Source organism: Hemicordylus capensis, chromosome 1 (genome assembly GCF_027244095.1).
Source record: "Hemicordylus capensis ecotype Gifberg chromosome 1, rHemCap1.1.pri, whole genome shotgun sequence".
In the NCBI taxonomy this organism is placed as follows: Eukaryota; Metazoa; Chordata; class Lepidosauria; order Squamata; family Cordylidae; genus Hemicordylus; species Hemicordylus capensis.
Genome location: NC_069657.1, coordinates 420004612 through 420017455, shown reverse-complemented (window position 1 = coordinate 420017455; position 12844 = coordinate 420004612). Strand labels below are relative to the sequence as shown.

Here is a 12844-nt window from a genome sequence, read left to right as displayed (position 1 = left end):
TTGTTAATCTGGATTTTCTTAATTTTCAGGTTGTGTAGGCAAAGACCTTGCCTGAGACACTGATCTCTTGCTGCTTGCCAGAGTAGACAGTGCTGTGATAGTTGGGCAAATGCACTGATCCACAAAGAAGGCAGATTATACTGCCTATTGATGTATAATTTTTCAACATTTACATATCAGCAAAGCTTAACTCTGTTTCTTGAACTCTACTGTACCTTGTTGAGGGACAATGCCTGAGAATCTTCTTTGTATGCAGAAGGTCCCAGGTTCAATCCACAGCATGCCAATTAAAGGATTTCTGATGGGGGGGGCGGTAAGTTGTTTCCTGTCAGAAGAGATAATACTTGGATAGCTGGGTGACTCTGGGGGCCAGTCACTTCTCTCTCAGCCTAACCTACTTCACAGGGTTGTTGTGAGAATAAACTCAAGTATGTAGTACACCGCTCTGGGCTCCTTGGAGGAAGAGCGGGATATAAATGTAATAATAAATAAAAAATAAATAATGGCCCAACCTAGTATGGCAGTTCATGGCATATGCTTAAATTTCAGAATAAAGAGCTAAGCAGCCATAAATACGTTGCTTGGTACATGTTTAAAAATGTAATAAAATTTTCTTTTTCCCAATGTATCTTTTTCTCAAGATTAGTTTCAACATCTTCAGAACACTTCCACCGAGTGAAAATCCAGATTTTGATCCAGAAGAAGATGAGCCTACGTTAGAAGCCTCGTGGCCCCACATACAGGTACCTAACTTCTTATTTTTGAATTCTGCTACTCGGTTTGCATTTCATGCCAGCAGTATGCTAGGTGCTGGCAGTTCTGGAAATGCAATACATGCTTTCCTTGCCATGTTCTCTACACACTTTGTGCAAGCTCTTGGCATCTTCACTCAAAAAATAAAACCTTTTGCTTGGCTTACCGTGCACGTTTAACAAACATCTGAATTCTCTTCTGCTTGTCACCTCCATACTAGAGCTTGCTGTTTCAAAATATTTCTCACTCCTCTTTGGGGTGAATTGTGTGGAAGAGGCAGGAGTGGCCCAAGGTATTGTTGCACCTGAGGCAAGGCACAAAATGTTGCCGTGTTCTATTTTAAAATGGGCCCTTGAAAGTGGCGGGGAGGAGGAATGGTTGCCAGCAGCCTACATTTCTCTTCTTGTGCTGCTAGTGAGTTTTGCAAGGAACATGACAGTCACTCCTTGAAAAACTTGCAGGGATCAGTTTGGTTCCAAAGATTTGCTCTGATGGTGGGAGCATCTTGCCATCCTGCTGGCATCCCAACTGAGGTGGCTGCCTCACCTCATAAAAGGACCACCCTGGGGAGAGGGTTACATAAAGTGCAGGGTGAGAAGGAGGAAGAGCATGTGAGCCTGAAGGGTGCTTTTGATCTTTTCACTATGGCTTAAGAGATAAGGAAACATCTCTGCACCAAGCTTCAGAGGGGCCACTCTCTGCTAACTGCAACATCATAGCAGGGCATTGGGAAAGAGGTGATAGCTCTTCAGCATAGGGATGTGTGAACTGGTTTGAATTCAAACTGGTTCACCATCAATCTGGGCCTGTTCGAAGGCTCACCCTCGAGCCAAGGCTTGACTTCAAACCACTGTTTCCTCTAAGGTGCGCACACCAAATCCCAGCCCCCCATGCAGAAGATTCTGGCATGCGCACAGTCTCTGCTGCACCTGCCACCCTGTCTCCCCCCCACCCCCCGCCGGCTGCCTGACCAGCTTGCTGCCACCACCTCCTGCTCCATCACTCCCTCCTCCAGGCCTCTTCCTCCTCTAGTTCCAGCTGCAGAAGATCTCCAGTTCTGGCTCGCGAGATCTCCAGCCAGAGGAGGACAGGAGGTAGTAGGACAGGGGGAGGTAATGCCAACAGCTCCCTCCCTCCCCACCAGCAGCAGCTCCCCGCCCTGGCAGCCCAGACAGAAGCAGGGGGAGGGGGAGACGGAATTTGGCTCCCCCCCCCGAAGTCTCTGTCCAGAGCAGCGGTCCCTCTAAATTTTTTCATCTCTATGTGTAATGAGTTTTGTTCTGAGCAGCAGTATCAAGGCAGTGTGTGTACACATGCATTCAGAATGGGGCCTTCCTGATTCAACCTGAGTGGGATCTAAAATGAACTGAGTGACCATCCAAAAACTTGTGAGCGTGTGCACGCCTTAAAGGGAACAGTGGTCTGGAGTTGGGGTCAGGGGAAAGGAGGATGGGAGGCAGTGGTGGCTCCCCCCATAGGGGGAAAAGTTAAACATTTTTTTAACTTTTCCCCCTATGAGGGGAGCCACCGCCTCCCAGAAAAAACATTGTGTGAGTGTGTGTGTGTGTGTGTGTGTGTGAGAGAGAGAGAGATGTTTGCACATTGCCTCAGTGCTGCCACCAAGGACAAACCTCTCACTGCTCACTACTTAAAAAAATTATAGGGAGCCCTGTTTCAAACCAAACACACCAGGCCAGCTCAGGGAACTGGGTTTTCCTGGCCCTCTTCACCTTTTGTGTAGTCCCTTGTGTCTCCCAGAAGGCTAATCATGAGAATTGGGGAGGTGGCATGGAGGAGTGAATTGGTAGAAACCACAGAAGCCCCTCTCTGTGCACAAGCAGAAGTACTGTCTGCTCATACAGAGCTCCCTTTGGATCCAACCTATTGAATTTTACTAGGGACATACTTTTTATTTCTCTGCTAGCTTGAGTTTTGCTATAGTCATGTTCCTTGCGTCTCTAAAATTTGTGAATTCCTTGCTTATGTAAGTACGTTTTCTAAATACAAGTTCTCATTTTACTCTTTCATAGCTGGTGTATGAATTTTTACTGAGATTTTTAGAGTCACCTGATTTCCAGCCTAGCATTGCAAAGCGTTATATTGACCAGAAATTTGTACAGCAGGTAAATATTTATCTGAAATACTGTTGTTTTAGCTAAAGATAGTAATGTTTGCATACTACTGTCATAAGAGAGGTACAACAGTGTGGTACGTAGACTATTGTGGTGTCATTTGAGCACTTCACTAGTTTAGAAACTTTGGGCTCATTTCCTGAATCAGTTAGCCAGACCTGGGTTGTACTGAAATAATGTGATTTAAATTTTTTAACTAATGTCTGTTTGGGTGGAATTTGCTTACAGTGGTATCAAACTTTTTCTGGATTGTGCCTATTGATTTAGGTAACTTATAGACTTGATTACTCTTGTATATATTTAATAGGACTGTGCAAGTCAGAAGATTTGGATGTCCACGTCAGAATTCCTGCCCACCACTACAAGGAGGCAGTCAGTCGTGGTGCAGTTGCCCCAAGTAGTATGGTGCTGATGAGGGTTCTTTAAGTGCCAACCCAGCACTGGTATAGGGAAAGCTGGACAGCTGTGGAGATTCTTGGGAGCATCCAGGGGGCAGGTGGGGAGTGACCCAGGGGAGACTGGGAACGAGGATGGAGCGGCCAGGGAGAACACAGGGTTGCTAGGGGGCTGCAGTTTATCCTAGAAGATGGTTCCTCCCCTCCTATGGGAGAAGCTCTGGGAGGAACTATAGCCCCTAGGAATTCCTGTGCTTCTTTCCGGGTGCTCCGCTCTCGTTCCCAGCCTCCCCTGTGTCACTCTTCGCCCACCTCTTCCTGGACACTCCTGAGAATCTCTGTAGCTGTTCAGCTCTCCCCACACCAGTGCTGGGTCGGCATTTAAAGAACACCCACCACCTGAACTGTACTGCCTGGGTAGTTGCCATGCGATTGGCTGCCTCCTCGTGGTGGGGATGGGCGGAACTCTGATGTGAGCTTCCAAATCATCCAACTTGTACAGTCCTAATATTTAACACACAGAAATGCACTAAATTATTGCATCACAATTACACTGTTAAAGTGTGCTAATTTATAAAAACAGGGTTATTTTGAGAGTTGCTAACCTCTGTAGATGTGTGAAATGATATATTTCCCGTGTCTCTGAAGAGCTGTTCTATGCTTAATGTTTGTGTACTGGGGGTGGGAATAATAATGATAGAATTTGTCTTTATTCCAGTAAGAGTGCTAGTTACTGGGAACTGAAGTAATAAGCAATACTTTATTAATAGCTGTTGGAGCTTTTTGATAGTGAAGATCCACGAGAGCGCGACTTCCTAAAAACAGTACTTCATCGAATTTATGGCAAATTCCTTGGATTAAGAGCATTCATCAGAAAACAAATCAACAATATTTTTCTCAGGTATAATAAATAACATGTAGTTATTTACAAAGTATTTATACCAGCCTTTCAAATAAGTTTACTAAAGCTACTAGCCCACACATTTTTACCAGTCTGCACAGCACCTCATGTGAATTTTAAAACTTCCAGATCCTTAAAAGTAACAGAGATAAATGACTGTTCTTGGATTAGAGGTTTAAGAAAAAAGGAAGATAATATTTCTCTGTTGAAGTAAATAAAATAAATAATTTCCCCTTTCTTCACCAATATTTTTTGGAGGTAACAGTGGGGTAGAGAAAGGAAACGCCCCCCCCCCTCCAAACTGACACACGCAAACTTGCTTCAATACTATGCACACTTGTTTTTAAGCAAGCTCCACTTAACTGGTAGAGATTTATTTCAAAGTATATGTGTAGAAAAAAGGGGAGTCTGGGAACTGCTTCCTAAAGCACTTTTCATTGTTATGGATATGGATGCTCGTGGGAACAGAAATTTTCCTAATGTATAATCCATGGTGTGTGTATCTGTCAGTCTAAATCAATAGCTTGTAAGTTATCCATTTGCATGACCTTTCATAGACAGTGGCAGTGCTAAAAAGATGGTTTCGACTCTTCAGATGCATAGAACAAATAAACCAGATTTCAGTCTCAGGATGGCAGGGGAAAAGGACAAACTATTGAAGAATTACTGGGTCTAGGTATGATGGACTACAAAAGGCAGCTGTGGCAGCAACCACTCTTATTTGTAAAACAAAACAGGAGGCTTCAAGTGTGAAAGTAAAAGTACATGCTCAGTCATTTTACCTGCGGGCACTGAAAGTTCATTCTCCCCTAGGACTGAGTGAAATTACTGCTTTTTTAAAAGCTGTACAGAGTAGACCCTTGTGCAGTTTCAGTCACTGGGAGTAATTACACTCTCAGGTGACCAGTCAAGTGATAATTTGCAAACCTCACTCACTTAAAAAAACAACACACACAAATGAAGCCAAGATAGACCTATAGAGATAGGAGGTGGTTCAGTTATTAATTGTACCCATTAAGTTCTATAGGACAGAGTAAATTGGCTTTGTGTGTGGCTTTGTGTGTTTTTGAGTGTATGTGTGAGAGGGGTGGGAATAGAGCCCTATACTTTTTTTGTCATGGGGCCACAACTCGTTCATTGCCCTTGATGCAGGATGGTCTGGCTTCTGCAAACAAGCATTTCAACATGTCTATGCAAAAAGAGCACAGATATCATGCCTCCCAAAGGATTCCCTGAAATACACCACTCCTGTTTTTCACATGTACCTCATCTATTATAATGAAATACATTTTTCCTTGAAGAAAATGAAATGGAGTATGTTGAAGTGTAATATATTAGTATTAACAAATCCATCAGTTCAAGGTTGTGCTTGTGGTACAGTTGTTTGTGGTGGACATGGGCTTACCTAACACTGTAGACATCTGTATGTCTTTGAGGAAAGATGTATTTTTAAGAAGCTGAAACTAGTTTGCAAATACTTGTCATTTAGAAAGGCTGCACTAATTCAGGCAATTCTTTTTTACTGTGGACTCTTATATGTGCTTATCACTTGAAATAGCATAGCCCAGTTTCATGCTTTACTATGCTTTGTTGCAAGCCAACAAAGCATAGGATTGAGGTCTAGACTCCCCAAACCAGTGGAATAGTTGGTCTTGTTTCTTTGTTCTGGCAGCCAGTCCTGCTCCCTTTAATGGGGGCACTCCATGGGTAGGGATGTGCGAACAGTTCGAAGGGGGTTCCGTTCTACATCGAATTGGTTTGACGGTTCCAGAGTAGAACAGAAACCCCCCCCCTCCGGTCCGACCTCGGACCAAACCCCCTCGACGTTTTGGGGGCTTCGCGATCCCCCCCTTAACCTTTAGCCCCTTCAAGGGCTTCCTCTAGCCTGCAGGGGGGTCCGTGAAGGTTCCCCCTCCACCCGCCGGCCTTGTTAATCACCACCCTGACCCCTTTGGGCCTCTGTAGCTCGGTGCAGCGGCCATTTTGCCTGCCGCCGCGCATGCGCAAATGGCTTCTGCGAGGCAGGCTGAATTAAAAAAAAAAAAGTTTAAAGGAAAAAACCCAGCAACTTCACAAACCCCTCCAAAATGAACCGGGGGGGGGGCGTTCTAAGGGGTGCCGGACCAAACTGGTCCAGATTCTAACCAAACCAGGCCAGGCGGTTCCATGCACATCCCTATCCATGGGCAATTCATGTTCATTCATGGAAGCAGCTTTTGAGGAAATAGAGAGAGCATGCTATGTCTGCCCATGTTGATGATATACTAAATGACAAGTATGTATACACAGTATTCTGAGGGATATAGCGGACCTGTGGTTCCTCTAGTGCTGACATTATGAATGCTTCTATATTTTTTTTTAAGCTATTGAATGGCTCTCTCTTTTTTAAAGATCTTGGAAATTAATAGTATGTGGTTGATGTAGAGTCTTTCACTTGAACTGAATGAAAGGGATGTACAGTGAGTGAAATAAGTATTTGATCCCCTGCTGATTTTGTCCGTTTGCCCTCTGACACAGAAATGACCAGGCTATAATTGGAATGGTAGGTTTATTGTAGCTGTGAGAGACAGAATAACAACAAACAAACCCTCAAAAGCCCAGTGCCCAAAAGTCAGCGATGGATTTGCATTGTAGTGAGACAGTATTCGATCCCTTCACAAAAGATGTCTTAGTACTTGGTGGCAAAACCCTTGTTGGCAATCACAGAGGTCAGACGTTTCTTGCAGTTGGCCACCAGGTTTGCACACAACCCAGGAGGGATGTTGTCCCACTCCTCTTTGCAGATCCTCTCCAAGTCAGAAAGGTTTTGAGGCTGATGTTTGGCAACCCGAACCTTCAGCTCCCTCCACAGATTTTCTATGGGATTAAGGTCTGGAGACTGGCTGGGCCACTCCAGGACCTTCATGTGCTTCTTCTTGAGCCACTCCTTTGTTGCCTTGGCTGTGTGTTTTGGGTCATTGTCATGCTGGAATACCCATCCACGACCCATTCTCAATGCCCTGGCTGAGGGAAGGAGGTGCTCACCCAAGATCTGACGGTACATGGTCCCGTCCATCGTCCCTTCGATGCGGTGAAGATGTCCTTAGCAGAATAACACCCCCAAAGCATAATGTGTCCACCTCCATGTTTGACGGTGGGGATGGTGTTCTTGGGCTCATAGGCAGCATTCCTCCTTCACCACACACGGCGAGTTGAGTTGATGCCAAAGAGCTCGATTTTGGTCTCATCTGACCACAACACTTTTGCCCAGTTCTCCTCTGGATCATTCAGATGTGCATTGGCAAACTGCAGACGGGCCTGTACATGTGCTGCCTTGAGCAGGGGGACCTTGCGGGCACTGCAAGATTTCAGTCCTTCACGGCGTAGTGTGTTACCAATTGTTTTCTTGGTGACTATGGTTCCAGCTGACCTGAGATCATTGACAAGTTCCCCCCGTGTAGTTCTGGGCTGCTTTGTCACCGTTCTCATGATCATTGCAACTCCATGAGGTGAGATCTTGCATGGAGCCCCAGACCGAGGGAGATTGACAGTTATTTTGTGTTTCTTCCATTTGCGAGTTATTGTGCCAACTGTAGTCACCTTCTCACCAAGCTGCTTGGCGATAGTCTTGTAGCCCAGTCCAGCCTTGTGCAGGTCTACAACCTTGTCCCTGACATCCTTCGACAGCTCTTTGGTCTTGGGCATGGTGGTGAGTTTGGAAGCTGAGTGATTGCTTGCTTCTATGGACAGGTGTCTTTTATACAGGTACTGTAACAAGCTGGGATTAGGAGCACTCCCTTACAGAGGGTGTTCCTCATCTCAGCTCGTTATCTGCATATAGTGAAAAGACACCTGGGCGCCTGAAATCTTGCTGGTTGATAGGGGATCGAATAATTATTTCCCTCACTACAATGCAAATCCATCGCTGACTTTTGGGCACTGGGCTTTTGAGGGTTTGTTTGTTGTTATTCTGTCTCTCACAGCTACAATAAACCTACCATTCCAATTATAGCCTGGTCATTTCTGTGTCAGAGGGCAAACGGACAAAATCAGCAGTAGGGGTGTGCACGGAACCGCAGAGCTGCGGTCCGGCACTGTGGGGTGGGTTCCTTTAAGGGCGGGGAGGGTTTACTTACCCCCCCGCCACTTGCCCCCGTCCAGCGCACGTATTTAATGTAATAATTGGGGCAGCAGGATACTTCCCTGCTGCCCCTTGTCCCTCTGCAATGCCGCCAGCTTTGACTCACAGTTTTGAAAATAAATTACTGCTGCCCAGTGCCAATAATGAAGTTGAAGAAGAAGCTGGCCTCCACTTCAGCGCCTCTCCGCCGCCTCCCAGCAGCCACTGAGAGCGGCTCTGCCATGGAGGACGCGCCGCGGCAACCCTCACTTCCGGCTACCATGCGACTTTCCCCCACATACAGAGTGGCTGCATTCTGCCACTCTGTATGCGGGGGAAGTCGCATGGAAGCCGGAAGTGATGCAACCCTCACTTCCGGCTTCCATGCGACTTCCCCCGCATACAGAGTGGCAGAATGCAGCCACTCTGTATGTGGGGGAAAGTCGCATGGTAGCCAGAAGTGAGGGTTGCCGCGGCGCGTCCTCCATGGCAGAGCCGCTCTCAGTGGCTGCTGGGAGGCGGCGGCGGCTCCTGGGGGAGCCGCCGGGCGGAGAGGCGCCGAAGTGGAGGCCGGCTTCTTCTTCAACTTCATTATTGGCACTGGGCAGCAGTAATAACTTTTCAAAACTGTGAGTCAAAGCTGGCGGCATTGCAGAGGGACAAGGGGCAGCAGGGAAGTATCCTGCTGCCCCAATTATTACATTAAATACGCGCGCTGGACGGGGGCAAGTGGCGGGGGGGTAAGTAAACCCTCCCCGCCCTTAAAGGAACCCCCCACCCGGACCCGGACCAGCCAGATCCGAACCGGTCTGGAAAGTCCGGAGGCCTTTACAATGGCTTCCAGACCGGTTCGGACACACCCCTAATCAGCAGGGGATCAAATACTTATTTCCCTCAGTGTAGTACAATATGACTAGATGCTACTATACCATAAACCCTAACTTGTCTGTTTATCTCTAGTGTTGGGCAGCATTGTACAGTGAAAAGGTTTTGCAAATGATTTCTGCTTATTTCTCAAGGAAAATGAGGTGGAACATGGCAGCTGTGGTCCTTCTTGCATCCTTTCAGATGCTTCACTTGTTGCAATGCACTCCTCTGCCTACACCGTAGCACTTGAAGCCTGAGATAGAACTGACTGTTTTATTAAACACACTTGAGGTTTGAAGTGATGACGGTTTGAATTCAGGCAAAGAAAGAAGCTCTTAAATGTAAATGTTATGGTTGAAGACTTTTGTTTTACTGGCTTTCATTTTGCTTGTATATTAATTTCAAATGTATCCTAACAGGTTTATATATGAAACGGAACATTTCAATGGTGTTGCTGAGCTACTTGAGATACTAGGAAGGTAGGTTTATTATTGCAGTAATTAGCCAACTGGGTAGAGGGTGTAGGTGTTCATGTTTTCCCTTGTTTTCTTTCGTGGGGGAGGTATGTAAACATTTGGATGTAAACATGTAAAAGGCTTGATGGGCTTTGTTTTTCCTCCTGAGTGTAAAAGGCAGCAGTTTACACACACAAACTATATCAGATATGTGTTTCTGATTATAGAGAACAGGGCTGCACAGGGCTGATTTGATTTAAATCAAATCAATTTAAATCATGATTTAAATAGCTTCACGAAGGACAATTTTAATTATTTTAATTACTAGTCTGGAAGGTTCTATTTAATCATCACTTTCTATAAAAGTACATTCTTGTCTAATATAACCTAATACATATTAAGAGATGTAGGTTTCATTTTTAGAAGGTACACTAGGTACACACTTCGCATAATGCTGTTTAATTTGGATAACCAGGCCTTGCATTTCGTCGTTGCACGGTTTGCATTTCATGCACATGCCTTTCTTACCCACAGGTACAGGAACTTGATTAAAATATTCCCAAATAGGGTGTCACTTACAGCCTCTTGCCATGATATGTGTTTCCCTTCTACAGTGGAGGGATACACTCAGAAAAAGTTTCCTCAGGACTTCATGAATATGTTTTGTTCACTTTTGGCTTCACTTTCTATTTCCTTCCCCTCCCCTATCCTGTGCATTAATATCCAGACTCTTCCTTGCTCAAATCTGCTCCATCCCACGCAATCCTCCATTCATTGACCTTCTTTGTCTTTGCACTTTTAGAGGTGGGTGGGGACAGCAAGGGCTTGACTGTGTGTGTGTGTGTGTGTGTGTGTGTGTGTGTGTGTGTGTATATACACACTCTCGCACGCACACACAAACACGTACGTGTGATTGCTGCATTTTACCACCTGCAGAATAGGATTGACCAGGTCTGTTATCTCATATACTGCTGTTAACATTATTGATAGGATATAATTAGAAGTTATGATTAATATTCATGATGATATCTTTGCTCTAGGTTCTTTATGAATTTTTTAAAATAGCAATAGCAATAGCACTTACAGTACATTTATATACCGCTCTATAGCTGGAAGCTCTCTAAGCGGTTTACAATGATTTAGCATATTGCCCCCCAACATTCTGGGTACTCATTTTACCGACCTCGGAAGGATGGAAGGCTGAGTCAACCTTGAGCCCTTGGTCAGGATCGAACTTGCAACCTTCTGGTTACAGGGCAGCAGTTTTACCACTGCGCCACCAGGGGCTTATAAAACTCAATTTAAATTAAAAATTCTGATTTAAACAAAATATCTAATTTTTGTATTTATTTAAAAAATACACTTTTTATCAACCCTAGGGGTCACACAACTTTGGATTTGGATCAAGATCCATTGAGATTCATAAGAATGGGGTACTGCGCCTGCGCAGGACCCTCACGGTAGAATTCTGCAGCTTGTCATGGTGACTGAGCCCAGCCTCCACACCCACAGAATTCTATTTAAAGGTGAACAGGGACCATGTTCCTCAGTTCTTTTCTGACCGCCATTATGTTCAGACCTTGGTCTGTCACGTTGGATAAAGTTCTTCAAATTTTCTTCACAAGTTACTCTGTTTTTAAAAAGAACAACAACAACAAAATGACTGTTATTTCAGTTTATTGATTTGATTTTGGCTTCTGGACTAGTTGGTGTAATTTGACCTTTGGAACGGACTTTGGACAACGCTATTCGGTTATCATTCTAGCTGAGGAAAAACGGAGCTTTAAGAGGTGCGAGGGCTGTAATGCTAAGCTTCCCTCTAAGGACCTTCTTGATTTGTGCGTCATAAGAACAGCCCTGCTGGATCAGGCCCAAGGCCCATCTAGTCCAGCATCCCATTTCGCACAGTGGCCCACCAGATGCTGCTGGAAGCTACAGGCAGGAGTTGAGGGCATGCCCTCTCTCCTGCTGTTACTCCCCCACAACTGGTACCCAGAGGCACCCTGCCCCCGAGGCTGGAGGTGGCATATAGCCTTCCAACTAGTAGCCATCAATAGACCTCTCCTCCATGAAGTATTCAAACCCCTCTTAAAGCCACCCAGGTTGTTGGCTGTCACCACATCTCGTGGCAGAGAATTCCACAAGTTGATTATGCATTGTGTGAAAAAGTACTTCCGTTTGGTCCTAGATTTCCCGGCAATCAATTTCATGGGATGACCCCTGGTTCTAGTGTTATGGGAGAGGGAGAAGAGTTTCTCTCTATCCACTTTCTCCACATCATGCATGATTTTATAGACCTCTATCAGGTCTCCCCGTAGTCATCTTTTTTCTAAACTAAATAGCCCCAGGTGTTGTAGCCTAGCCTCATAAGAAAGGTGCTCTGGGCCCTTGATCATCTTGGTTGCCCTCTTCTGCACCTTTTCCAGTTCTACAGTGTCATTTTTTTAGATGTGGTGACCAGAATTTTACGCAGTACTCCAGGTGTGGCCGCACCATAGTTTTGTATAAAGGCATTACAATATTAGCAGTTTTATTTTCAATCCCCTTCCTACCTAATGATCCCTAGCATGGAATTGGCCTTTTTTTTTACAGCTGCCGCACATTGAGTTAACACTTTCAACAAGCTGTCCACCAGGCCCCCAAGATCCCTCTCCTGGTCAGTCACCGACAGCTCAGGTCCCATCAGCATATACTTGAAGTTGGGGTTCTTCGTCCCAATGTGCATCACTTTACATATGCCACTTTGTCGCCCACTCCCCCAGTTTGGAAAGATCCTTTTGGAGCTCCTTACAATCCGTTTGGGATTTCACTACCCGAGAGAGTTTGGTATCATCTGCAAATTTGGCCACCTCGCTGCTTACCCCTGCTTCTAGATCATTTATGAATAAATTAAAAAGCACTGGTCCCAGTACCGATCCCTGGGGGACCCCACTTCTTACTTCCCTCCATTGCAAAAACTCTCCATTTATACCTACCCTATGTTTCCTGTCTTTCAACCAGTTAGCAATCCACACATGTACTTGTCCCCTTATCCCATGACTGCGAGGTCTTCTTAGGAGTCTTTGATGAGGAACTTTGTCAAAAGCTTTTTGGAAGTCCAGGTATACTATGTCAACTGGATCACCTTGATCCACACACTTGTTGACACTCTCAAAGAACTCCAAAAGGTTTGTGAGGCAAGATTTACCTTTGCGGAAGCCATGCTGGTTCACTCCCAGCATGGCCTGTTCGTCTATGTGCTT

General features: G+C 45.3%; 1 protein-coding gene across 1 annotated transcript in view; it reads left to right on the top strand.

The window, feature by feature from the left end:
• The window catches only part of PPP2R5A (protein phosphatase 2 regulatory subunit B'alpha), an 83856-nt gene that overhangs the window by 53249 nt on the left and 17763 nt on the right, over nucleotides 1-12844 (top strand). Inside the window, exons 3-6 of the mRNA XM_053309970.1 lie at nucleotides 642-743; nucleotides 2784-2876; nucleotides 4051-4181; nucleotides 9567-9626. Of these exons, the coding sequence (XP_053165945.1) occupies nucleotides 642-743; nucleotides 2784-2876; nucleotides 4051-4181; nucleotides 9567-9626 (386 nt within the window). The remainder of the gene's footprint in view (nucleotides 1-641; nucleotides 744-2783; nucleotides 2877-4050; nucleotides 4182-9566; nucleotides 9627-12844) is intronic.